Raw genomic sequence first — 27,964 nt, 5'->3', positions numbered from 1 at the left:
ATTTTTCATCAAAATGCACAGTGGTGTCACCAATGTTACCTTATACAGTTATGGCATTAAACAGGGCTAAAGAAAAGAAAGACTGCTCACAAAATGAACATATCCTGGTAAGAAAGGATTGATAGGCTCTGTTTACTACTAAGTACACGCAGCTTCTCCTGGTGACATTCTGAATGATAAGAAATGCACGCTGATAGAGTTGCAACGGCACAAGATTCTCATAATTCCAATTATTCCGTAGGGCCAATGCAGTCCAGAAAGTCGCCAGCTGGAGGGTAGCACCTGAGACATTCACTGTATCTCTCTCATCCACTGTCCATTGGTGAGGCCTTGTGCAGCCTGAGTTGTAAATTAAATTCTCCTCTGGCAGAATCCTAAGGGATCACAGAAGCACAAAGACTCATTGTCTTTCCTAATGGGACATCCACTGCTGAGCACAAGACTACAAATTGCATCTCTTTGTCAACTGCAGCAACTTTTTCCTGCAGTCATTAAGAAGGCTGCATGATCACCTCTATGATCACATCCACCACTGTCACGCAGTCACTGGCGTCATGAGTTACAGTACTAATTTCTCTCTCTCTCTCTCAGTCCAATATCCAAACAGGACACTGATGATCATTGTCTTCCACAGGTCTCTTCTCTTTGAGGCCCACAGAATTTCCAATGTCGATGCATTCATCTATTTAGATAGACTCTTGACATAAATCAACCTCCGACTTCCACAATCTCTCTTTCCTTCAATCCTTCCAGTTACGACCAGACTTTCAATTTCCTCTTTCCTCATAACGTGTCTGAGAAACTCCAATTGTCTCTTTCTGATGTTAACCAACAGCTTCTTCTTGCAGCCTGTTCTTAACAAAATATCTTAATTTGAAGCACGACTTGTCTAACATACCTTCAAGATATGCCTTAAAAACCTCGTCTCACTTACCTCAATTCTCTTTTCCATATTTAATGATATTGTCCAGCATTCTAATGCATACATGAGGACTGGTATAACATAGCAATCCAAAATTCTTAACTTCGCCTCCATAGAAATTTTACTATTGGTCAATATCTTTTTCATTTTCAGAAATGTGTCTTTTGCCATCCCCATTCTCTGTTTTATTTCATGATCACATCTGCCATCTGATGTTATCCAGCTTCCCAAGTAGTTAAATTTATTAACCTGGCTTATCTATTCTTTTTCCAAAATGATGTTGTATACAGAAATGATCTTCTCTGTAATTACCATGCATTCTGTTTTTCTACAGTTGATACTTAAACTCTTCTTTTTGCTTTCACTAACAATTTTATCTAAAATTCCTTGCAACTTCTCTTCTCAATCAGCTATCAAGTGTGTCATCAGCGTAATGCAAGTTGTTCAAATTCTGTCTGCCAATGATCAGCCCCGGTAAATCATCAATCTCCCTCAGTATTTTCTCACTGTACAAGTTGAACAAGTCAAGTGAAAAAACACAGCCTTGCCTCATGCCTCTCTTAATTTGGATGAAATCACTTAGTTAATTTTCTGTCTTCACTGCTGCAGTGTGGTCCCAATAGATGTTTCTTAAAATTCTCAACTCCTTACCATCAATATCCAGTTCTTCTAGCATTTTTATTAACTCTTCATGCTTGACTATAACAAGCTTTGGTGTAATCAATAAAACATAGGAAAAAGGTTTTTCCTCATTTCTATTGACCTCTCTGAAAGCATTCATACCATGAACATAGCATTTCTTGTACCTCAATCTTCAGCAAAACCACACTGAACTTTTGCAATCTCCCTTCTTATTCTGCTTTTAGCTCTCATTATCAGCACCTTTAATAGGATCTTTGTCAGATGGCTTAAGTTCAATGGAGTTCACATTCAATGGCTCCAGGTCTTGGGGGGGAGGGGAGGGAGGGAGAGGCAATAAAGATTTACTGAGGTCTTCAGGCATATTTTTCCACTTTCATAAGTCTCACTAATATCAGTTGTTAACTTTTCTATACCAAACTCATCCAAACATTTTTTTCTGTTTTACTGCAATCTCATCTGGTCCTGTAGCATTACTGGTTATCATTTACTTGATAACTTCTTATGTCAGACTTAATTTTCAAACCATCCATGTTCATTGTAACAGATGGCTTTTCTTCTTGACTGTCATGGAATAACTCTTCAATATACTCAGTCCTTCATTTCAATATTTGTTCTTGTTCCATAATTACATCGCCATTCTTGGCTTTTACACATCCCCTAGCAGTACATCCTTCTTGGTCTGTGATGTCCTTGATATTCCTATCTGATGTAACATTTTTATCCTTTTGTTTTTCTATCTCTGTACATTTTTCATTATGCCATTTTCCTTTTCTCCATTGCACATCGATCGATTTTTTTTGTCCAGTCTCTTTACTCTTCCAAACTATGCATTTTCATCTTTTTTCCATAAGTTCAAGGATTTCTTCAGTCATCCATTTCTGTTTCTTTTGCCTTACCTTTGATGGAATAATTTCCTTGGCTGTTTCACCTAGTGCTGCTTTGAAAATTTCCCAGTTTGACATATTTCCTTCATCTTCAAGTTTCTGAAAATGATTTTTAACTGCAACTGTGTACCTTTCTTTAATCAGACCTTTTCCCATTATAATTGAATAATCCAGCTTCTTTGTTGCTTTTGGTTTCTTATGTTTCCTCAATCTCATCTTGATGATGCATACTACAGGTACATGATCACTTCCACAGTAAGGTCCTGGAAAAGTTTTTGATTGTTGAACTGCATTTCTGAATCTTTTGTTGATGGTGATGTTATCAGTTTGGTTTCTAACATTATCTCCAGGACTTTTCCATGTATAATCTTTTTTTCGGGTGGCGTTCAAACCATGTGTTCATAATGACTCGATCATTTGCAACACACCAATCAATCAATCTTTCTTCTCTTTCATTTTTTTCTCCAAGTCCATGAGGTCCAACAATATTATCCACTCATTCACACCCAACTTTCACATTTAGATCTCCCATCACTATGACCACTTCTTGAGGTTTACATTGCTTTTTTGCTTTATCAAGGTCTTCATAGAAACTATCAATGCCCCCTTCCCTACTTTCAGTTGTTGGTGCATAGACTTGCAATGTTGAAAGGGTTAGACTTTATTTTCACAAGCATCACTCTCCATCAGATATTGCCCCAAAACCATTCAAACATTTTGAGGTTTCTTCATCCAAAATCAACCCCTCTTTCATGCATCTGACCTCCTGAATAGATGATCTTCACATCTCCTCAAACAGTAAATCTAGTCTCTTTCCAATGTGTTTCAGAATATTGATCTTTCATGCTTGACATTATCCAATTTCCCAATTTGATGTGGAGCCTTCACATTCCACGTTGCCACTTTGACTGTTCTCTGACGGTCAGGAGTCACCTGTCACACATGACTATCCTTACTGGGCAAAGTGTTCTCACCTTTTTTTTTTTTTTTTTAAATCAGGGACCCCCTTCATGCCACTGTGTGATTTTCTTAATTCTTGAAAGACTACGGGTATGATGTTCAAATGCTTCCAGCAGCAGGCCAGTTTTAACTGTTAGGGTAATAGTGAGACAAATACTCTCTAGCTACTGCAGTCTCTGGGTCACCCTTAAGGGAAGGTGTTGTACCCATCAGCCTCCCCTACCAGGGTTATGGTTGAAGCTACTGGGGTCGCAGGGCAATGGATCATCTCATCTGCTGGATGCCTGGTGCAACTGGGACAACAACAGAGGAGATCTGCTCAAGTTAGCTGAGTGCTGCAATCTGCAGCAAGAAGTGGCAACCTACTGGAGTATTTTGCCAAGAACAATCCATGGTTTTTCAAGCTACTAGTACCCATCTCTAATAAGCAGAGCTAGTTCTTTACAAGGCACACCAGTTGCTCTCTCTAGAAACAGGGAAAGATAGGCAGGGATCCTTTCTAAGAAAGTAGCACAGTCTTCCACAGCAGACAAAGCTTTCCTCAGTGAATATGGATTCCTGTTCTGATTGACTAGACCTGACTCCTTGTCAGAGGATGACACTAAGGCTGTGTGTAGATGAAATGAGATGTGTGTGCACGACACTTTAAAGTGGGCTAAATGCTTTTGCTCTGCTTTAGTGGTGTCGGTGTTCGCACACTTTGGCAGCATACTGAGCATTAATTCCAGTTGCTGTAGGAAATTTGGCGGTGTAATGTGCCTTAAATGACTTGGGGTGCAGCATACTATAACTTCTTCAAGTTCTGTAGGAACTGCAGAAAGCCCTGCAGGCAACCTAGCAGCAGCTCGGGAAAGCAGGCTCTGCCCAAGAAAAGTGGAGAGCCTGATCTCCTGCCTGTGGGTGGGTGCTGCCTGGGGGGCGCTGCTGCTGCCAGAGGGAACCACCATCCCCCGCCCCCCCAGCCCAGGGACCGCTCTGCCAGCTGGCAGCTCACCCTCCCGTCCCCTACCGGAGAGGCGGGTAAGTCAGCGGGGTGTTTGCATGACATGGGGATTTAATCAGCCCTAAATTGAAGTGGTGTTTTTTAAAACCCATCTATTCAATTTAGGGCCCCTGTTTCATCTACACATACCCTAAGATTTTAAAATTTTATAAACATCTTCCCATTTTTGCTTCTCTTTTTTTTTGTGCATCATGATCATAATACAAAACATCTCTTTAGACTTTTACTTCAGATACATAAAAAGCAGCATCATAACAAAAACAATAGGTCATATATTGACTTGGTGTAAAAAGGTGAAGACTACATACAGTTCTTCGATTCACCTGGTCTAATTTAATGACAAGTGTACATAATCCCTGTTTTCTTTACACAATGAACCAACCTGATCCCTGTTTTATCTCCAACAGTAGGGATGATGTGGGACAATGTCTCCAAGCCTAGAGCTGTTGAAAACTGCAAATAATTATTAAAATATTTAAAGAACTTCTCACTGTTGCATTGCATCATCCACTGAGGACCAGCAACAGAGACAACTTTCAATGTATGGGTTCTATTTGAGGCAGGATGGCAATCTCTATTTTCTGGCACTAAACCATGAAGAAACATGACATACCTGGTAATTTTCCCTGGATTGCTAACTCATCAAATTCATTTGGAAACTTCATGCCTTCCATTATTCTACCGCCTGCTGTTAAAATGTCATAAAGAAGCAAACCGAATGAATAAACATCAGCTTGCTGATTGTAAATAACATTTCCTCTGGCAACCTCCGGTGCTCGGAATCCTGAAAAATGAATCATTCATTAATAGTTATGATCCATGCCTGGCTACCGTCCTGTCTGTCCTTTTAAGAACAAATACTTCTTGATGAAAAATGTCACAAGAAGCTAACTGAAAATTACATGCTATTTCAGAACTGGCAGTGGTCCACATGCTGAAAGTCACAGAAGATACCAGGACAGTACAAATGTACTAAGCTGTAAGGCAGCTAGTAAGCTCCTGTACTATTAGATTAATACTGAAAAAGAAGGGAAAGTCTGGAAGTCCTAACTCAGGGCTTGATATGTGGCAACTGATGTCATGCCCTCAAGTTTAAGTCGGGGGCCTGATTCTCACTTATGATAAGGATGCTTTTCACTTCTCAACCAGTACAAAGGGGCCTATATATTTATGTAAAATACAGTCCAGTTAAAGTGAGTGAGTGCTCAGTATCTCTGAAAAGTCAGGATCCTAAGTTCACATTATTGACTGTTAAAAAACAACTACCATATTTACTTGAATATAAGATGAGGTTTCCCCACCAGTCAACATGGGGGAGCCCGTTGGCTTACATTCACAAACAAATCTATCATTTGACTGCTGCCAAAAGCAGCATGTGCTCAGTAATGGAAACCAACTATAAAACTGATTAAATGCAACCAATATTGAGCATGACTATAAAACACATGGCTGATATGGAGCAAACATACTGATGGGAACCTACCCCCCTTTTTTGGTTTAAGGCTGAAGTAGTTCTGAATTCCAAATAAACTGAGCTGAGCTCAATTGTTCAAGTCTGTGTGACTCTACCACTGGGCAAGTCTCCTCCCTCCCAGACTTATCAATCTGGGACTTTGGATATTTCCCAAATCCATGGCAGGCATCCTACGTGGAGGCCCCAAGCCCAAAAGTATGGAGTTCAGATACCCCCAAATCACACTTGCTCCTAGCTTAAAGGGTAAAGGAGCAAGCCAGGGGGAGAAAGCACAAATGCAGTCCCCGTTACCACAAAATTGTGCAGTCAAGTTCCCTGCATTAGTGCAATGGACAGGCCTCACCCTGGAAAACCTGTTGATCATAGTGTAACCCATCTGGCACAGCCCATTGCGCTCAGTCACCCTCAGTGCTCTTTTTGAAGTCATGAAGCTACTACATTATGTATTTTTCAATTTCCTCTTTACTCCCACAGCTGAGTTGTGCTTATCTTTCCCATTTCCAATGATTCCCATTTTTTTTTTTTTTTACCAGCCTTAAATGTTTGGCAAACATCACTGAATGGGGCACAAAACAGTTTACCCAGAATCCCTCTGTTGCCCTCCATTCTCAGCCTGTGCATATGATTAGTGTGGCTCTGCCTTCCATGAAGTGGAAATGCTATTCTGCACCTCATCTGCACATCAGTTTTTGGAGGACTCCAGGACTCATGACAAGAACACCTGGTTCCAGTCATGAATAAGGGTTAATTAGCACACAGAGACTTTGTCGGGGATATCTGAAGTATACACATACACATACTGAACAGCGCAGAGCTGTGGGGTCACCATGACTTGAAACGGTGTGGTCTCTGCTTAGGCCCAGCCCAATGAGCTATATGGTAATTCATGAGTCTTCGCTTTGGGGAAAAAAAATCCCTGTAGCTTGCTCCTTTAGGTTTCTCGCTAGGGGCAAGTGAGACTAGGGGGCATCTGAACACCAGGGCTTGGGGCTTGCATGTTGGGTCCCTGCCATGGATTTGGGAATATCTGAAGCCCCAGGCTGAAGAGTCTGGTAGGTAGGATACCAGGCGGTGATAGCACCAGACACACTTGAATGACTGAACTCTGCGCAGTCAACAGATTTTTGGAACTGATTTGGCCTGAGAAACAACATTTAAAAAAAAAAATTGTAATTTTTGGTGATGTGGCATTGCTCTCATGCTCTCCCCCTAACTTGTTCTTTCAGCCTTTGGCTAGGGGCAAGTGAGACTAGGTGGTGGTAGCACCATGCAGACTTGAATGATTGAGCTCTGCTGAGTAGAAATTTGGAACTTAATTTGGAATGGATTTGGCCCTGGAAATTAATTTTTTAAAACAATAATTATAATATATACAAGCAGGTAAAAAAGTTCTACTTAAAAGTATGTTTATGGATACCTGGGCTAAAACTAGCTGCAGTTTCAAAAGAGGTAAATTGCATCAATTCTGAATGAATGAATGAAGCCTATGGGTACCTATGGTAATTGCCCAATATGCAAGTGACTATAGGTATGTTTATTTCTAGGTCACTGTTTTCAAGTTTGCTTCTCACATCCATGTGTTTGGGGCTCAGGGAGAGCAGTCTGACAATAAAGAAAGGGCTACAGAGGAAAAGTTGGGGAACAGAGGGCAAGGGGGCTACCTGACCTCCAAATTTATCTTCCTGCTGTGGCAGTGGGAGAGGGACAAATTCAAGGCAAACCTCCAATAATTAGATTCTACACCTGGAAAATTATAACAAATTTATACATTTTCCATATATAGAATCTAACTGTTGGGGGTCATCTTATAATCAGTGCTGCCTTATACTCAAATAAATATGGTATATATTTTATTTACAATTTTCATTTTAGTAATATCCAGGAAGTTGGGTTTTACATTTGCTGTGGAAAAACACAGATTTTTCTCTTTTAAAAGTAGAGGTCCAGCCTGTTTGGGAATAGATGGAATGGGATGTAGCGGGCACCGTGTGCGTTTATGTGCACACATGCACATGGCCAGTAACAAAGCCAGGCAGCAGTGGAGTGCAGCTCCCCCAGCTGCCTGCAGGTTAGTCTAAGGGGGGCCTACAGGTGACACATGGGAGACAGGGAGGGGCATAAGCAACGCAGGGGAAGTGGGGGTGCGGATTGAGGCTGCCACAGTGAGGGAGGGAGAGGGGCAGGTTGGCAGGAGGGGCTGGGGGTGCTGTCCAGCTGGGGTGGTGCCCAGGGCTCAGAAGGGAATGTGTGGCTGTGTGGCCCGGCTGGGCAGTGAGATAGAACCATTGGTGGCTCATCTGGGAGGTGGCAGGGGGGCCAGCTCCCCGCCTCTGTGCTCACACCTGGGGACAGGTTGAATGCCAGAGGTGACTCATTGGGAAGGCATGGGGGGCACGTGCCTCCCCAGATTTGTATGCCCAGAGGAAGGTACGGGGCTGCAGCTTGCCCACCTCTGTGGCCCAGCAGGTAGGACTCGGAACAGGATGGCAGAGACCCTTGGTGTTGCCGCCACCACTGACTCTGGGAGCCCCATGCCAGCTGCGCTACCAAGAAAAGGTGCCCCCTGCCTTCCTGGAAGCAGTGGCGGGGGGGAGCACAATTCTTTGCTGCCACCTTCACTGCTGCCAGGCAGGCAGAGGGTGCTTCGTCATGGTGGTACGGACAGCATGGGGCTTCTGGAGGCAGCAGTGGTGGTACCAACTTCTCTGCCCTGCCCCACCCTCCCATGCCAGGTCCTGCCCACTGGGCTGTGGAGGTCCCTGCAGGGAGGGGAGCCCTGAGCCCTGCAGTGCATCTTCTCCTGCCCCCTATGGGCTCCAATTGGCTCCACTCTGGCAGTGCCACCCGTGGGAAGGGAGAGTGGAGGCGAGGCCTGGGCTCCATGCTCTGTTGCTCCTCTGGCTGCAGCAGGAACTGCCTCCCATATGTGGCAGTCAGGGCTCTGGCACTGCTGACCAGCTGTGGCTGGCACCTGTGGAGCAAGGACCAGGGAGGATGCAGCCGCCAGGTCCTGTAGCCCTGGCAGCTGGGTACTCCCCCCAGTAGGGCTGGGGGGGCAGAGGATAACAGGTCAGGAGTAATGGGCAGCAGGGCTGGAGGGGTGGACTGTGGGCTGGGAGTGAGGATCACTGGCAGGACCAGAGGCCAGCAGGTTGAGAGTGAGGGGCACCAGCAGGGCTGGGGGACTGTGGCTTGGGAGTGAAGGGCAATGGTCTGGGCAGGGACAGGGCATCAGCATATCAGGGCTGTCCTGCACTGCAAAGTAGCAGGGGGAACATCCGAAGCTGAACTTGCATCCTGGGAAACAAAAGGGGGAATGGGAGCTCTGGTTTTCTATGATACAAAAATCCAAAATCATGAAAAATGAACGCATGTTCAGATCAAACATTTATATGGAAGAAAAAATGAAAAATCAGTAAAATAGTTCAATTTGTGCTCTTATTGTATCATTAAAGTCCTGTAAAAGGAAAAAATGGGAAGCAGGCTTGGGACAGGTATTTAAGTTTGCAGGGACGCAGGCTGTAGCTTACTTGCATTACTATTTAGGCCAAAAGTTCACAAGGACACTTTTTCTATACCTGGTGTGCCTTCAGAAGTTTTTATTCCCATTCTGCAACAATACTGAGCAATGCCATAATCAGCAATCTTGGCAATAACGGCTGCATTGGGATACAATGTGAAGAGCAGCACATTGTGAGGTTTTAAATCACGGTAAATGATCATTGCTGAGTGCAGATACCTGTCAACACATAGAAAGCATTCAAAATCTGTATATATTACACATATACACAAAGGGATGGCTGGGGGGGGGCTATAGCTACCCCAAAATGTGCCCTAGCCCCCCTGTAGCCACCCCTGCCAGTTCCACCCCAGCCCTGCCTCCCCCCACAGGCCACTGCCACCCACCCTGTGCAGTGGAGCCCACCCCACTCTCAACTGCAGAGGCTCAGCGACCCCCCCACCACATCCTCCTCCCTGGAAGAGGCTGGTGCCACCCTGTACACACAGAATGCATCATAAATACTATAGTAAACAAGACTTTTAAATATTCACCATTCTGATATCAGTAGGTCACATTTAACCAAGATGGCATCATTTTGATTGAGTGTGGGTTTGGAATTATTCAAAGAACATACCAGTATACAAATAATTTTGCATAGTAGTTCAAGAGACCTCCTGAAAGATGTCTATTAAAAAGCATTAAAGTCACTTAATCTACACTAGCCCCAAGAGTGTGTGCCAGATGTGGTTTTAGAATCACAATTCCACATTTACAGATTTGAAAAAACGGGCCAAATAAATGTGATCTAATGTTTTTAATGGGCTGCACAGCCACATGGCAAGGTCAAGAATTTGAGGAAACTCCTTTCTGAACTTAGAACACACATACAACAAAGAAGTAAAAACAGGGAAGTGACCAAATACAAAACGAAAGACTGCAAGCGGTGTTCTGGTTCCTGGCTCTGTTGGTAAAACATCACTTTATGCTTTCTATGTGTGCATTCATTCCTTCCTCAAAAAACAGTAAAACAAATAATATCTGCTGCACTTCTCTTTTTTAGACTTCTTGACATTTTCTCCTTCAGGCCACTCATAATGCACATTAAGAACATGTGATATTTGGCCTTATAGTTTATTAAAATCTTGAGAATACCAGTTACAAATGTCACAAGATGCTCAAATTATAAAGACACTAAATGCCTTTGACAGAATATTCTTTTTGTCCTCCATACCAATAAATCCATTATGGATAGTTGCCTAATGAATTTAATAGAAAATGATGTCCTTCCTGTTGTTTTTGAACAATCCTAAATAACCTAATAGAGGTTCAGTGAATTTTATGATGGTTCAAGAATTCACAGAAATAATATTTTTCTTATTAAATGATTCAAAAGTGAAAGCATAGCAACTTTTTTACCTGAAGGAAGCACCCTGCCTTCTATAGAGGAAAAGGTAAGGAAGAGAAAGGAGAAAGTTTTCCTAATTTCAGGCCAACTACATCTTTCCATGCTAAAAAGAGCATTTTAGGACTGTTTACCGTAAGCCATCGGCTACGTGTAGAGCTATCCTGTGCTGAAGTGTTCTGGTTAAGGTTGCATTATCTTGCTGAAGCAAACGATCTAGAGAACCCTTTAGGGCTAATTCCATTACCAACATCCTGGGACGGATTGCTGCAGCCAGCAAAGACACCAAGCTTGGGTGATGGAGGCGACAAAGCACCGCCAGCTCCTGTAAAATGTAAAATCAAGTGAAATCCTCCACATATTATATAACATTTATAGTTCTGCAGTGATACACGCAAGAAAATTCAAAATTAAACTTGAAGTTGTTTTTAAATGTTGCCAAATGGTTCACTAATGTTGGTCGCATTATTAAGAAAAGGAGAAAATGTCTTACTTGTCTTAAGAGTCGGAGTGAAGTATGCTTATTAAAAAACTTTACGGCTACTTCTTCTCCACTGTAAGATGCACGGTACACAGATCCAAACCCACCGTCACCTTTTCAAGAATAAAATAAAAGGGAGCATTAAAAATGTTATAGCAAATCTTCCCAATTTGACAAGAGTCTGATTTAAAAAAAAAGCATAGGACTAGTGTGCCAGCAGGGTGTTCTGCAAAATCAGCCCTTAGATGCATATTATTGGGATTTAAAAACTATGAAATAAACCTGCAATTTGGTCATATTTTAGTAGAACAACAAGAGTTTTTTACAAGAGGAAAAGCATTAAAAATGTTTTCAGTTTATTTTAAAATTTAATTCTGTAACTTGTACAAGGTTGCCATACATTAGGCAGAGACTAAAATGTATATTTACCCAAAAGAAATTCAGGAGCTTGGTCAAATTCCAATTCATCATTGTTCAACATGATATTCCGAGGCAAATCAGCCAATATCAGGTCAGGAGCAATCTGAGCTATTGGAATGGTATATTTTGGCTGATCTGGACTTACTAAGAGGTCACCTAAGTAGATAAAAAAGGAAAAAAACCGTATGTGATGCACTGAAAAAGGAGATAGGATAGCATATTTGCTACTCCACATAGTGAAAATATATCTATATCTGTCTCTTTCTATATATATATATATATATATACACACACACACACACACACACACACACACACACACACAACCAATACATACTTCGCATAAACCCCTTACACTACCAATAAAAGAATATCATTATAATCTATACGCATTAATAATTACAATCCGTAGTTTAATGGTATGTAAAGTGGACAATTTTAAAAACAGCTTTTGTTTAGCCAAAAGGTATCATGCAGGGCTAAACTGAGGTTTTCTTGCTTTTCTTTATACCTAGAAGAGGGAATTCTAGTAACTGTGTGGCATCTCTTGGTTAATATTGCTGTTTTAATTATTACTGTTGTTCAGGGTCTAATCAACATTGCTAATGTCAACTGTATTATTCATAAGAGTCATAGTTACTCATGAGAGTAGTGGCTACAGGATCAGACCTTATAACTGAGTAAGAGAATGGCTCTTTTCACTACCCCACAACAATAACATAACTAGGGCAGGGCACCCGACATGGGCACTGACTCAGAGAGGGCACTAGAATTTCATCTGCTCCACCCCCACCACCCAGGCACAGCACCATGTCACTCAGCCATAGATGCTAAGTAGCCCTGTGCTCAGTAGTGTATGGGGCTACAGCAGGACTGCTGCACTGAGGGGAAGGATCATTGTATAACAGCTGCACCACCACAGCAGCACACGTTTCCTAGAGGATGTTTCTAGTTCCCTGTTCGCTCACCCCCACCCCAGATACTGTACTGGGTGCAGTTGCATCTCCTGGGGCAAAACTGAATCCATTCAGTTCAACCCCCCTGTCCCTGCATGCACTACAGGATGCAGGGCTGCCCAGCTTTCATTGCTGTGTTACCTGTCAGCTCTGTTCCTGAGGGAGCCCTGGCACCCAGCTTACTGGACTTACAAAGGACTTTTTCTATTTCCTCCCCCCCACACACACCTCATCTAACCAGAACTACACAGAAGTAAAGTTTACTAGGCATCTTGGGCCATACATTCCCCTGTGCCACTATGGGAAGTCTATTTAAACTCGATTGACTAAAACTCGGTTGCTGGGTTAGGGAATGCTGAGGCAAGAGACTAAGTCAGAGGTGGTATGGGCAACATTTGAACAATGGTAAAAGGTTCATCACAGCATCTAGCCCGTTGGAGCCCTGACCACATGTGTTGTCATACTTTTCCTGGGACGACTAGTGGAAGTCCTCCCCACAAAGTTTATGAACACTCCAATAATCCCCTTAAGTCTGTTAAAAGGCTACAGTAAGATCTGGAAAAGTCATGCTAAGCTGAGGCTTATTCACAACAGGTAAAAATACAAAACCCTGATGCTGCAAGCTATCTAAGAAGAAACAATGAGGTATCCCATCCAGTATATCTGCTCTCCATAGAATTTCAAGCTGTCTCCTAAGTGTCTGGTTACTCCTTAAAAATGTGTGTTTTTTCTGGTTGTTAATCAGTTTCTTGAGATGTTCCAAAGCAGATAACCCCTTGTTAACAGAAAAGACAATTACTTACACAATTAAAAGAATACTCTGAAGAAGCTAAGCTGAGGGTATAAAGAACTATAAAAGCAGTAAATGGTGTGCTTCAAGAGAAAAAAAATCTTTCTGACATCATCTGCTGTTGTTCTCAAGAAGCTGGAAGAAACAAATCATCTCCCTTCAAGGAATGTGCTAAGATCTTTACCTGTCAGCATTTCAACCCAAGTGTTTTGGACTGGTGAGACCCCAGCTCTCGCTCTTTTCTTTCTCTCTTCTCTCTAGGCGTAGATTTCTGAACCTGAACTATATTAGTTAAGCTTGAGCTAAGTTTCCCCAAATACTTAGTGACACCAAGGTAGTATTGTAATTACTTTGATTGTTTTCTTTCGCATGTCTATTATTACTAGTACCATTATACATTTCATATACTCAGCAATAAATAACTTTTATAGTCAAACTGGTAGTAACTGGGTATAATTTTCCTTCTCTACTTTTCCTACCCCACTTGCTCTGCAGCACTGCTTCTTTTACCTAAGCTAAAGATCCCTGTGAAGCCCAGAAATACTGTGGGGTCTGCTCATCAAGAGGCTACCACTACTAGGACAGTTAGGGCAAAAGATTGGAACATGCTGAGTTTGAAACACATAAGGGGATCAGCACAGACCGAGTGATTTAGTTTGGCTCAGACATACCCTTATGAACTGAATGTTGGCCCACGAGGGTGTCAGCTGGACACCCAGCCTCATTCAGAGGTATTCTGCTCACCTGTGTGTTTGTGTCTGACTGCACAGGAGGAACCCAGCCCCATTGAAACTGAGTCCTGCAAGATAGCTCCATTAGGGGTAAGGACTTGTAGAAGGGAGATATACAGCTCCGTATAGAAACACCAGTACACAAGCAGCACATTGATAGAATTACAAAGACCCTAGAAACGTATCCCTAATAAATGAGCACGCCACAAAGTGATGGGCAAATCTGGTAACAGCTGGGAGGTGTATGTGCCATAGCAAAGTCTCCCAGAGAGGAAAGGGGGCATTCTGGTTTCCCCTGCTAAGCCTGCTTCTGAGCTGTAGCAGCTTGTGCTTATTCTGCTACAGCTGTCAGAGTGGAGAGAGCGATGGGGAAGGTAAGACTTTGTCCCTGCTCTGGCTCCCCAGAGGTCAGCAATCTGGCACACTGCAGGAGCTCGCCATGCCTGAACTGCAGAGTACACATCATTATCTGCAACCTGATCTGGTCTCAGTGTACAGAAGCCACTAGAACTAAACAAGTACTGGCTACTGCACCATACTGTGAAAATGGCATTGCTTATTTTAGTTACATTCCTGTAAATAATATTAAACACCTAAATGCTATGACAGTGGATATTACGCATACATCTTCATACAGAAGACAGGTTCATACAGGTACCTCAAAATAGCTTAAATAAAACACTACCTTCTTCAGCTTTGTTAAGTAAATCATCGAGTAGTATTTTTTGGTGCTCTTCACCATCCTCAAAGCTGTACAAAGCCCATTTCTTCAACAGTGTTTCCCCTTCACCACATACATCTATGTCCAGCAAGCCAGGAAACCACTCTTCCATAAGAGAATCTATGTGATCCACAACTTGCCCTAAAAGGATACAACCTACAGAAAGCCAGAAAAGGCGAAATGAGCCTTAGTTTATCATATCTATACTCTAAGTTCATAGGAAAGCAGGGCTAGAAGGGACCTCATGAAGTCATCTAGTCTAGACCTCTGCTCAAAGCAGAATCCTCCCTGATTAAACCATCCCCATAAAGACATACTGCAGATTCTGAATGGTAAAAGAAAAGCAAACCAAAGCAACATGCTTTAATTCAGGGGTGCTCAACCTCTGGCCCTCTGGGCCAAATGCAGCCCATGAAGCCATGCCATCTTGTCCGCAGGACTCCTCACATGACACGAAATTTGGCAGCAGGGAAGGGGCAGCCATTAATACAGCCACCCTCCCCCAGTCAAATTCCCAAACCCTAATCCCTGCACTGCAGGGCTATTCCCCCTTCCCCCCACAGGGTTGTGCCATGTCCTCTTTCCCCTGTGGGGCAAGCCATGCCCCCTCCCTGCGGCAGGGCTAAGGCCAGGCCATGACCCCTTCCCCACTGCAGTGTCAAGCCATGCTCCCTTTCCACTGTGTGGCCAGGCCATACTCCCTTCTCCTGAGGGGCTGGGTTGAGACTGGGCTGCCTCTCACCTCCTTCTGTGTGGCCAAATGGTGCCCATCTTCCCCATCCCAACACTAGCGCACTGGGAAAAAAGGCTGAGCACAACTGGTTTATTGAAACAAGAGCAAAACCAGACTTAGGAGTAATTAACCTTTTCTGCAAGAAGGAGCTGTAATTTTCAAAAAGCTGGCTGGATTGTTGTCAAACACTGCTGATTCCACCAGACAGTAAGCTTCAGGAGACCAATTCAGATAGATGCCTTGTCTCCAATACATTCTATTAGGACGAAGAGCTCGTTCTAGGAAAAACAAACTTAAGAGTCAAAATCAGACTTCTAATATGAATGGTGTAAAATTGTGCTAATTACTCCAAAATACGTTATTCTAAGCATCTACCTATTAATGTACATAGTTATTCATGTTTATACAACATAAGCAAAAGTAGCGACTACATTATTTCCTGGTGTAGTGTTCCCCTCCCACTTTTAATGTCTTTTATCACTCCAGTAAGGCATATTAAATAATACTAAATATAGAATCAACTCCTTTGTCATATAGTAGGTGATGAATGCAAACAATGCACAAGTCTTTAAGTACAGATCCATAGGTTCAGTATAAAATCAGGATAGTTAGCAACCACAGCAGCTCGTGGAGGGATATATCGATTAAGCTCACAATAGTTCAATCTAAAATGTCTTAAACAATAAATAAAGCAAGCCTGGCATCCTTAATTTGTTCATGACTAGATCTGTCTACATTACATAATCAGCATTTCCTTTGATGCAACTGAAAGCCTGTGCTCACATGACAGAGACCAAGGGCTAAAACAGCAGAGAGGTTTAAGTCCCATTTGAAGAATGTTAGCAAAGAGGCTAATGCTAAGGTAGTCTTTATCTAGCTGTATCTAAATGTTCTTCAAATCACATTTTTAAAAATAAACACTTTAAAGTGAAGTGAATTAGCATTATTAAAAAGGGGGGTTGCTCCAGACCAGGGAAGAGAACGGAAAAAATGAAAAACACCTCTGATAAAAGCCTCCAGATTTTTTAAGGGGGGGAAGGGAGAAAGGAGCTGGCTGCCTGCCAACCTGCAGCCCAGTGGGGGAACTCCTAAAAGGAAATGGGTGTTCCAGTATAGACATTCTCCAAAATAAGGCTCAGAAGATATGTTACCTATGCAGTTCTCTTCCCTTTAAGGGCTGAATTCTGTCATAAAGCCATAAGCCTACGTTGGGAGTTATGTGGAAGCATATGGTCTTGGCAGGAAATCCAGGTGACATGTCACAATAGAAACAATATTTCCTGGAGATCTGGAGTCATGGCAAAGAGCAGCAACTGCATTACTCAGTACAATGTCTTTTCTTTTTTGGTACTCATCCAGGTCTGCTGGGTAATATGGAGTATGAGAAGACTGTGGCCCTGCTTCCTCCTTACTCTTTCCTGATAGTTTTGCAGAAGCTAACATGAGTATTGCCTAAATGGAAGTATTCCTTCTATAGCTTGCCTACAGAAGGGGAGGTACAAGAAAGCAAGTGGGTAATTTTGCTCCACTTGCAGAGTCAACCTAAGCAGAGCCATAGGGTATCCCGAAGATCTGTAAATACCCATTCTTTTCTCATATTCCTAAAATGGACAGCAATAAACCAAAGGCAAAACTGCAGGGCTGGAAAGGACTGGAATTCAGACAGGTAAAACAAGGTGATCAAAGTAAATTCACACACTATTACTTCTGAAATTAAATATCAGTACCTCTTCCTGACAGCATGTAAGGAGATACTTCGAGCAACCTGTTGATCAACCTTGACCAGAATCCCATAGGAAAATACGGCATCTCATACAGTCTAATGATGATTTCTGAGTTTTCACAGTGGGGAAGCTCTATAACAGGTCTGTGATCAGACAAACTGGAAGAAACAGGAAAAAATATCTTCCAATATTTCATAAGTTACTTTTTCCAAATTTAATAATTACATGGATCTGGGGTCTTCCCTTGTCCTGCTGTTAGGTGAGGGGCTCTATGCATGTCACAGCTCAGGCAAGGAGACATGGAGTGGCCGGCAAGTGTTGTGGCCAGGCCAGGGGGGATGGGAAAAGACTTTGCGTGTACTGCACCACACCATGGCTGGGCAAGGGGAGAAGTGGCAGTGGTGGGCTGGACTGGGCTCAAAACCTTGCTGACTTCTGTTCCACAAGGTCGGTTTAACATATACATGTAAAGAAATGTACTGTAATAAACAGGGATCCTGTTTTTTTCTGTTTAAAACTTGTAAACTGTCTGCTAAAAATCCCAAATTCTCTGATGAAACCCCCCAAAATCTGTTTTTCTGTGATTGAAATGAAATGCCACTATATTTACTGGTATCAGTTGAACACAATGTTTTACTGATATATTTACAATTTGTAAAGCAATTTGCAATCCTACCAGTACCTTAATCGTTTTAATAAAATAAATTCTAAATACCTATACATTTTGGAATTTGATTATCATGTTTTTATCAGAAAATCAGAGCTCCCCCTGCCCCCTTTGCTCACCAAGACATGGGTGCAGCTGCAGCTGTCCTCTCTGCTGCTTTGTGGAGTTGAGCAGCTCTGATCTGCCAGTGCCCTCTCTCCCTAGCTACAGTTCCCCCTGGCCCTACCAGTGCCCCTCAGTCCCGATCCACAAGCCTCCTGGCCCTGCCAGTAGCCCCTCACCTCTGACCCACAGCTCCCCAGCCCTGCTGGTGCCCCCGCCTCCCACCCACAGCCTCCTGCCGTGCCTCTTTTGGAGCCCTCTGTTCTCCATCAGGGCGGGTTTTTAAAATCTGCCTGAATGTCTGGGATTTTACTTTCCTCCTCTGGTGGGAGAAGCAGGAGGGTGACTGGAGGCAGCAGGGAGCAGTCATACATGCCTGCATCTGCAGAAGTGCCTGCAGACCCATGTGGTGCCCCCTGTTGTCTCCATTCGCCCTCCACCTGCACCCAAGCTAAATCCCATACATTTGGTCAGGGCAGCGGGGCGTGGGGCTACGATAGGACAGGGGGAATGGGAGGGGGGGCAGCAAGGGAAAGGGGCAGGGGGTGAGGGCCCTCTGAGGGCAGCAGGAAACTCTGCAGCCTGCAGGCAGCACAGGGGTGGTGCCTGTGCTCTGTGCTCGCAGGGGATGAGTGGCCAGGAGATGCTGCCCAGGGGATGGGAGGAAGAAGGGGAGAGGGGGGCCATGGCCAGGCTGCCTGGCCCAGTGTGGGAGCCCCATCCCAGGGATGGAGGTGCCACAAGCTACCGCTCCTCTTTCCTCCAGCCCTCGCTGGGGCCCGACACACTCTGCTGATTCCTGTATGAATCAGAGCCACTGTGCCGGATCTGGCCTGGTCAGGACAGGGACAGCTGGGGCCCCTCTGGCAGGGCTGGTGGGGGCAGGGGGCTGTGGTTTGGGAGTGTGGGGGGCACTGGCAGCACCAGGGAGCTGTGGGTCAGGAGTGAGGGGCACCAGCAGGGATGGTGGGGCAGATCAGGAGTGAGGGGTACCATCATGGCCCAGGGGGGGCAGGGTACTGCAGTTTGGGAGTGAGGGGTATTGGGGGAGCTGGAGTGTGTGCAAAGGGAATGAAGGGCAGCAGCAGGGCTGGGGGCACTGTGGCTTCACAGTGAGAGGCAAGAGAATAGGCAGGGGCAGGGCACCAGCATGTCACTGCCCCCACCCCCCCATGTGACAGGTGTCCCCTTTTTTGGCCCTAGAAATATGGTAACTTTAGATAGCAGTGGGGAACCAGCCCCACTGCTGGCCCCTGATAATCTGCTTGTGGCCCCTAATATGCTGCTCTGCCCCGCTTCCTCAACCGGACCCTGTGGCCATGTATTCCTGCCCCTGCCCCACTCCACTTGGGCAGCAATCCCAGCCCCAGTCCTGGCCCACTCCCTCTCTCCCTCACTGTGGGGGGCTTTAGTCTGCCCTCCCCCACTTCTCTGACTTACTTGCAGGGAGCTGCAGGAGCTGCTCTCCATGCTGCCTACCTGCTATGTGCATGTGTGTATGCAACAGCCCTCCTCCCACTCCTTGTAGCTCTAAGCAGCCCCTTGCAGTCTGAAACTCTGCCAGCCTGCAGGAGGAAACCTGCCATTTCCCACATTTTTCTCCTTTAAAGGAAAAAATCTGTGATTTAAGGAGAAAGTCTGTGTTTTTCTTCTTAAAAGGAAAAACCTGCATTTTTCCACAGTGAATGGAAAGCATGGACCCCTGGTAACAAAGCAAAATCTTGATTATTTGTGACAATTTACTTTGGCATGAAGTACCTAAAAATATCAGAATATCCAGAAACATCAGTTTCTAATATTTTTTTTTCATAGCACATATGTGGTTTAAGCTCTTTGTTTACCTGCTTGGAATAAGCAGTTGATCTTCTCCTAATGGCAATGCAATTTGGAACTTTTCTAGAAGCTTAAAGTATTGTGACATATATATCTTAGGAAATCTGCTCTTCTTCAAAAGAAATGTTTCCACTTCTGAACGTTTTATAATTCCTTTAGGGTATTTAGAAATACCTTCCACCTTCATTGTCAAAATCTTAAAAAAAAAAGTTCTATAGTCATAATTGGATTGCATTTTTTCAAACAAACTTAGCTTTCTGAAATATTTTACATGTGATTAATTAGAAAAAAGTCATATTCCTGTTCATTGTAGAACTCCACATTTCTGCAGGATAAGCCAGCCAAGGACAGGGAACTAGCAGTGAACAAGTACATCTCATGATCTTATTTAAATTCCTATCCATGCACGGTAGTATCTTAGTGTACATTAGTGACTCGCATGCTGCCTAGCATATGGGAAATTATTCTGAATGTTAATTAGTAATAGGTTAATTTTCAAGGATTTGGAAATCTGAACAACCATCAAAAAATGTGGAGTTCCAAACTACTAAAGTAGTGGTGGACACTTTCCGGCTAAACTGTTTCCACAGGCCCTTTTCTTACCTGTTTCTAGGTCTGAAGCCCCCACCCACCCCCCTTCCTCCACCTTCTCCAAAGCCTAATTACCATTCTTTCCTGCTCTCCTTCCATTTCAGATTATTATCATTGCTACAGTACAGACCTCCAGCCTTCACCTCAACTTCTAACAATATATTGCAGGATTATGCTACATCCCATCTTTAACCTCCATATTTTATCTGTGTTCTGTTAGTCACTGCAGAGTGAGAAGTATAAAACAGAAGTAACAAAATAGATAAAGGGGGCACTGGGACATACCTTAGTCACAAAATGACTAAAGGGAATAGGAAGAAATAATTAAGTCCAAAGCAGGAGAAAAGGGTGAAGGGAGAAGTGAGTCATGATATTGGGAATAAATGAGGAAAGAAGAGGCTAGGTCAGCCACAGTAGCTGGGGATGCAGGAAAGAGCTGTATCAAGGGCTATAAAAAAGTTATCAGAAGCTAACCTGTGCCATTATTTTACAGAGCCACTTTGGGTCCACAAAATACAAATCTCTTAGCTGGAGTGCTGGGTCTTGAAAATGTAGCAGTACACCTATGCAAAGAAACTATAATTAGAAGATCATGTAACATTCATATAAAACAACATTGGTTTTAGGGGCTCAACTCTGGGTTATCTTTGATGAACATAACTCAAAGGACTGGAGTTGAGTCAGTTTATTTCCAAGTGCCATACTTATGTTCATAATCTGATTTATTCCTTCCTTCAGTAAAGATTCAGTGTTGATTATTATTTTGTTTTAAGCATCCTTAATCACTCAGTTTGTATTCTGAAATAAGCAGTTAAAATTTATAAATGCTGTCCTACTCACAAGCTTTTCTACTATTCTTACCTTTTCTCCTAAATCCTGTTTTCTAGCTATCTGGCTTATTCCTTTCAAAGGGAATTAAAAGATATAAACTGTTAACAGAATAATCCTTCACAGAGTTTCTTTCTCTTAGGTTCTAAGATAACACAATGAAACCTTAAATGAGACTAATGTATCAGCTCACCATGTTGCGGTAATCCTGTGAAAAATAACAATATAAATAAGTCTGTCTGCTAAACAATTCTAAAACCTAACATCGCACAAGGAAGAAAATGTATTACCTGATTCATTCAGAAAGTGAATTGCATGAGGCAGTTCATTTTCATCCAGCTGTAACTGGCTTTCTTGCACCAGTTCTAATAATTGCTTCTGATCAATCACAGGAAATTCGCTTTGGACGTTTTTACGTTCAAATAAAATTCTCTTCTCCAGTTCCAGATAACTGTCTGGGATTAACTGTCCTACTACTGGCTGGTCTCTGATCTGTGTAATTATGAATAATAATCTTAGACTTCATTTTAGTTTTCTTAATAAATTACAGATTGATACCACCAAGATGTCATTTAAGCACAGGGCTGACTTATCCCAGAGCACAAGCACCAATATCAACAGAGCATAAAGCCGAGTTATTTAATAGTTAACCACAACTTTTTAAAGACTCACAAAATGAACTAATAACTATATAAACTACAATAGGAATTTTATATATAAAGGGCTTAGTCCATGTGTCTATGTGTCTGTGTGCCTGTCTGTAATGCTCTTGGAGTATTCTGATTGGTTGTCTCAGCAGCCAATCACAATACTTATTGAAATAACTAAGCAGAGTGCTCCGCACAGACAGAGCACTCTGCCTAGCTGTGATGGTGGGGACGGAGTGGAGGGCAAGGCCAGTGCTGCTGGCCTCGCCCCCACTCCATCCCAGCCCCGCTCCTTGGACGTGGTGGTGGCGAGGGGTGCTGGCAGAGGGGGGGCGGAGAGAATGGTAGGGATGGAGTGGGACAATGGAGTGCTGCCATGATGGTGGGGATGGAGTGAGGGGGCGAAGCCTGTGCTGCTGGTCTTGCCCCCCAGCCCTGCTCCTTGGAGGCGCAGTGGTGTGGGGTGTAGGCATGTCTGCATTTGCATTAATGTGCTGTTGCTACTGTGCATTAAAGTTTAGTACCTCTGGGTGCCCGTACACGAGTGGGGAGGCTGCTCTGACATGCTGTAATTACAGCATGTCAGAGCAGACTCAATGAATCAAGTCTGCTGGAGCGTGAGACCCTGCAGGAACTGCCTCAGCAACAGTGCTGCACTTGTACCCTGAGATATGCACAGTAGCAACAGCACATTAATGCACGTGCAGACATGCCTAGTATAAAGGGGACTGGAGTATGTGAAGGGAAGGGTGCAGATGCATCAGGGGTGGGAAGGAGATGCTAGAAGTGGTATGCATATTGTGGGAGAATAGCTTTACCTCCTGTGCATTAGTAAGCACCAACAAATCTGCACTAGAAGAATACAGACTACACCCTTGTAAAGGTGCGTGAAATCCCACACCTCAGCATATTTCCCACAGAAGACTTCTGCCTTCTCAAACACTTAAAGGTTTCCTCCCTACCACATATTCCAGAAGCTACTGGGACTACAGTTTGGCCCTATGTTTAGACTGTCTGCCCCTTCCCAGAGCAGGGATTGGGAAGGGGGTGACAGTGGAAATAGGGCACAGTGATTTTTTAAGCCATTTTTTTAAATAGTAAATCTCAGCATTGGTATGATTTCATCTGGCAGGGGAACACAATATGTGATGTTTTGAAAAAAAAAATGTATATATACATACATCTTTTTCTGTTTAAGAGTGAAGTCTGCAGCCAATTTTAATCCAAGGAAAAAAAGTGTGCCCCAGGTATCAAAAGTTTTGGAAACACTGGTCTAAGGCAGGGGTTTTCAACCTTTTTTAACAAGTGTACCCCTTCTGGTGGCAGCGGTTGGACGTGAGGGGGGTTGACAATCCCTGGTCTAAGGTATCATATAAGTGCAATGACTATGATTTCAAGATACAAAAAAATGGTGTTAAAACAGTCTGTTTTCTAGGAAGCTTTTTATGAAGTGAACAGTATGCAGTTTACCTTGAAGTTCAGACTCTCCCTTATTATGGTTTTCCGGAGCTTTATAATGGAATCAGATTCTTCTTTAGCATTCACAAAATGATAATCCTGGATAAGTGGGAAGCCTCTTTGATTCAACAGTTCTCTTGTAATTTTATTCAAGCAGGTCTTACATTGCTGCTCATCAGAGACATCTAAATGAGTACCAACAAGAATCACGGGAGATGATGAAGCACGAGCCTGTTAACAAGAACCATATAATTTATTATCTCAGTGGCGAAACCCAATTTTTCTTTGGCTGTGCACAAGCAACCTGCACAGTTCAGTCAGAACAACATAAAGACTCTGGGCACTTGTACACGTGATGTGGCCATGTACATGTGATGAAAGTGACAAGAATTCGCTATCTGTCTAACGTAAAGGTGTCACCATATATACGTGCATGATTTTTCTTTGTGTCAAAAAATTTCTGAGCATGGCAACTCAGACCACCTTTGATGTATTTTTAGTTTGATCATACCAAATTGTCCCACTGTGGCCAAAAGAATCTGTTGCACATATACATCACACAGCTCCTGCTGCCTCCCTGTGCTGCCCTTGGAATGAGCTGGCTTGCCCTTGGGGCAGTGTGGGAAGGTGGCAAGACAGCACCTGGGTGTGCTGGCAGCTGGAGAAGGTGGTGGAGATGGTGCATGGAGAGCTGGAAGTCTGGGCAGGCTGCTGAAAGCTTGAGTTTGGTGGACTTCTAGCTCCCAGTGCACCATCCCCACTGCCTTCTCTAGCCGCCAGCACACCCAGACACCTTTCTGCCACCTTCCCACACTGCTTCAGGGGCAAGCCAGCCCATTTCTGGGCAGTCTCAGGTGGCAGGAAGGCAGTGGGGATGGTGCACGGGGTGCTGGAAGCCCACCAAGCCTGAGCTTTCCTGAGCATGCCTGGGCTTCCAGCGCTCCGTGCACTGTTGGATCGGCTTGGGTGCTGCCTGAGAGCTGCAACAACACTTGTGCAGCTAACACCCTGCCTGGGGTAGCCCTGGGGGTGCCACTACTGTGGTGGGAAGCACTTGGCCCCCCTGCAGCTCAATGACTGTGTGACCCAGGAGCAGCTTGTGCAGGTAGGCTCCGCTGACTGGGAGGAGGGGGACGTGGGGGGAGTGGTGAGGGGGACACCACCACTGTGGAGGGAAGGTCTGGGGCTCCCTGCACCTCAAGGTCTACCAGCAGCTTGCCCCCAACAGTGGGAGAGGCAGGCAGGCTTCGTGAGAACAGAAAAAAAAAGGATTGGGCCCCTTGCCACTTCCCCCCCTCCTCTTGGCAAAGTGTGCCCAGAGCTGGGGAGAGGAGGCGGGGGAGCTGCAGGTGGGCCATCACTGTTCCATAACAGTGACAGAAGCCCCTAAATTGAAACGGTGGGTTTTTAATCCTCACAATTAAAAACCTACCAATTAAAAATTCACCATTTTCAATTTAGGGGAACTAAACCCCGCCTCACATGTATAAGCACCCTCTAAGACTGGGGAAATATAGCCAGATTGATTTCTATTATCTCTCTCCTTATAATTTATATTTGTCTATTTTCTTCTCATCAGTGGAAGAAGACTGACAATACTGGGAGCTCAACACTGATTTTAATTTTACATTTTGCCTGACTTTGTAAGTCATAGGGTTTAATTTAGGTGAGTTTATGGAATAAACATTAGAGCAAAATGTGAAATAATGCGTCTTGCAATATAGTAGTTTTAAGCTGTATATAAACTGCATAGTAAAGATTGGGTGAGGTAATAAAAATGTTACTGTATTATGCCTGTAAAGCATTATTTAACATGTAGAGATGATCTTGAATCAAAATATGGATACAAACACTCTTCTATTTAAAGGGGTGTTTGGATCAAGGTTCCAATCTTTGCAGCTCAGTTCCATCTCTAGGAACTTAAAAAAACTCCAGCAACTCAATTTTTCGCATTAAGAAAATAAGACTGAATAATAACCCTATTAATCACTGTGAAAAATGGTGGGGCAATAAAGGCAAGGCACCAAAATGGTAAAGGACAATATGTTAACAAAGGTCTTTACCAAAAACTCATTAAGTGTGCACTATAACCTGCTACCCTTAAGATATAATGATGTCTAAGGAGTAAAGGAAAGAGTATTTACGAGTAATGATGAAAGATGAGGTAAAGCTACTGATCAACCTCTGATAAGGTCTAACTGAAAGCAGAGCAAAATACTCACCGTCTTAGGGTGGAATTCTACTTTCCTTTGTGCACCTAAATGGCTGTTTTCTAAGTGGCATTTCTAGCACTAACGTGTAGATAGAAATTTTATTGACTTTACAGTACGGAGGGATCAGTGTCAGCATGCCTATGCTGACTTCGCTTGAGCTTAAACTGGTGTGGACGGAAAATCAGGACCAGCATTTGGAATTTGTGACATAGCTGTGCTTTATCATTTTATGCAAAATAATGTCAGAACTTGCTAAATTCTTACTATGGATGACATCCATAAATCTACGAAAATTATAAAGACATTTTCATACACAATAATCTGCATTCCAGAAAGTTTCTGATCTTAAAGTTTCTACTAATTGAACAACTTCCCAAAAATATGAGGTAAATTTAATGGTTACAAACAGTTATTTGGAATTTAAAAAGAAATTACAGAAAATTTAGACTGCTACCTTTATATTAAACAGCCATGGTTTCATAGCATCCACTTCTGCTTGCCCTTTGCTGAGATCATAAACAGCAAGATACAAGGCTCTCTGGGTCATAAAGTGGGGATGAGTACTGTAAAACTCTTCTTGTCCTAAATGATACAGAAATAAATACTTCAGTACTTTCCACACTTCACTTCCACAAATCACAAAAAGCAGAACGGCTTTGATCCTCGATTTGCTAATCTGCAAACCCAGTTAATTCTCACACAATAAACAATTTTGTCTAGGCAAAACTACAACAACAGAGGTTTAAGGTTTCTTACAAGTTACTTCAATGTAGTCAGCCAGAACCCTTGTAAGACAGGGTGGCTGACTTCAATTAGTGTACAGATAGATACCCAAGCTTTCTTTAAATGAGCTGGGCTGCTCTGGGTACTTGAACTACCAGCAGGAGCACAAGGCTTCATGTGGGTTAATTTACCCTGCTGCGAGGCAATATTTTTGTTGAAAAGTGAGACTGCAATTACATAACTTTTCCAAACATTTATCCTGTACTACATGTCAATAAAAAACAACCATTTTATAATAAAAGAATGCTAAGGTTGCATGATTAAGCACTCGAAATACATGAAAATTCAAGTTACATATGTAATCTGAATGTTCCTGTCTTGTGCACATTATGATAGAAGCTGTAATTAAAGGATAACATACCATTTCCAAAATGAAATATCAAATCACAATTATGCTACTTATGTATTTCCTAAAATGTATTTCCTGAAATACATATGCAGGATCTTGTCTGACTTTCTTAGAAAGACCCCATGTAAATCATATATATGTTGAGTGGAGGAAAAAGAGGGGAGGCAACCATAGTGAATGAACTTTTCTCATACTACATATTAAAAATTCAGTGCAAAAATTAGGAGTCTGGTGAAAATTTACTGGAATATATGAATCTCTTTAGTTGTTTCTCTTCTGGAGTCCTGATCCAAATTTGTAAAGCACTTAAAAGCCACTTAAAGGCCTAATCCAAGATAGATTCATGGACTTCAAATAGGCTTCAACAGAATTTCAACAAGTAAATTAATTGGGTCTAAGTCAATTAAATTGATCATTAGAGGCTGCTTCATTTCCTTGACCTTCCAAAAATTGCTATCTTGTGGAGGACCATAGAACTAGAGAGACAGGTTTAGAATACTGGTACTAAAGACGGAACTATATGCCTCTAAGATAAAACCTCTTCTACCCCAGATCACCCACAAGCCCACACTCCTCAGGAAGACTAAGGTTCAAGCCTAGTCTGACAGAAGAACAGGGTCTCGAACATCAGTCTGCTATATCCTAAGTAAATGACCCACCTACTGAGCTATTGACTATTTTTAAGTGGGACATGGTCTTCTCCCTCTGCCTTTACCAGAAATCCCATCCTTGTCAAAACAATTATTTACACTTACACAAAAATTTCTGATTTCAACCAACTGACATTTTTAACAACAAAACAAAATTCCATCAGAAAATTCCTTACCAGCTCTAGGCAGAATGGTCTCAGCCCTGACCTCACCTCTGCCAACTTAAACCCAATTACATTCCCAGGTATATTGGAACATACATATGGAAGGCCTCCTTGGGCCACTGAGTCCACTCCCCTGCATTTGCAGGCAACTGTTAACTGGGAGAACCCTCAGAAGTCTCCACTTCAGCCTTCACCTATAGCTACAAGGAACGGCTTGGAGCACCCCCAGCCAGGTCACGAGGTGCTACACGGAGTTGGGAGTGGGGCTTAGGGGTCTGGGGGCACAGGTGGTGTTTTCGTCGATCCTCCCAGTCTCGGGCTATGGGCTGAGGAG

General features: G+C 43.2%; 1 protein-coding gene across 2 annotated transcripts in view; it reads right to left on the bottom strand.

The window, feature by feature from the left end:
- The window catches only part of LRRK2 (leucine rich repeat kinase 2), a 106,659-nt gene that overhangs the window by 13,480 nt on the left and 65,215 nt on the right, over window positions 1-27,964 (bottom strand). For both annotated transcript variants that reach the window (XM_019543535.1, XM_019543536.1), the window contains 13 exons: window positions 26,139-26,266; window positions 23,484-23,702; window positions 21,657-21,858; window positions 21,013-21,101; window positions 19,956-20,143; window positions 17,349-17,503; window positions 15,753-15,899; window positions 14,853-15,044; window positions 11,700-11,846; window positions 11,283-11,383; window positions 10,924-11,114; window positions 9,464-9,624; window positions 5,025-5,195 (listed from right to left, as the gene is read on the bottom strand). In XM_019543535.1, coding sequence (XP_019399080.1) covers window positions 5,025-5,195; window positions 9,464-9,624; window positions 10,924-11,114; window positions 11,283-11,383; window positions 11,700-11,846; window positions 14,853-15,044; window positions 15,753-15,899; window positions 17,349-17,503; window positions 19,956-20,143; window positions 21,013-21,101; window positions 21,657-21,858; window positions 23,484-23,702; window positions 26,139-26,266 — 2,091 coding nt within the window. The remainder of the gene's footprint in view (window positions 1-5,024; window positions 5,196-9,463; window positions 9,625-10,923; window positions 11,115-11,282; window positions 11,384-11,699; window positions 11,847-14,852; window positions 15,045-15,752; window positions 15,900-17,348; window positions 17,504-19,955; window positions 20,144-21,012; window positions 21,102-21,656; window positions 21,859-23,483; window positions 23,703-26,138; window positions 26,267-27,964) is intronic.

The sequence above is a fragment of the Crocodylus porosus genome, unplaced genomic scaffold (assembly GCF_001723895.1).
Source record: "Crocodylus porosus isolate Cpor-Errol unplaced genomic scaffold, CroPor_comp1, whole genome shotgun sequence".
NCBI classification, from domain to species: domain Eukaryota; kingdom Metazoa; phylum Chordata; order Crocodylia; family Crocodylidae; genus Crocodylus; species Crocodylus porosus.
This window is presented reverse-complemented; position numbering and strand designations above follow the sequence as displayed.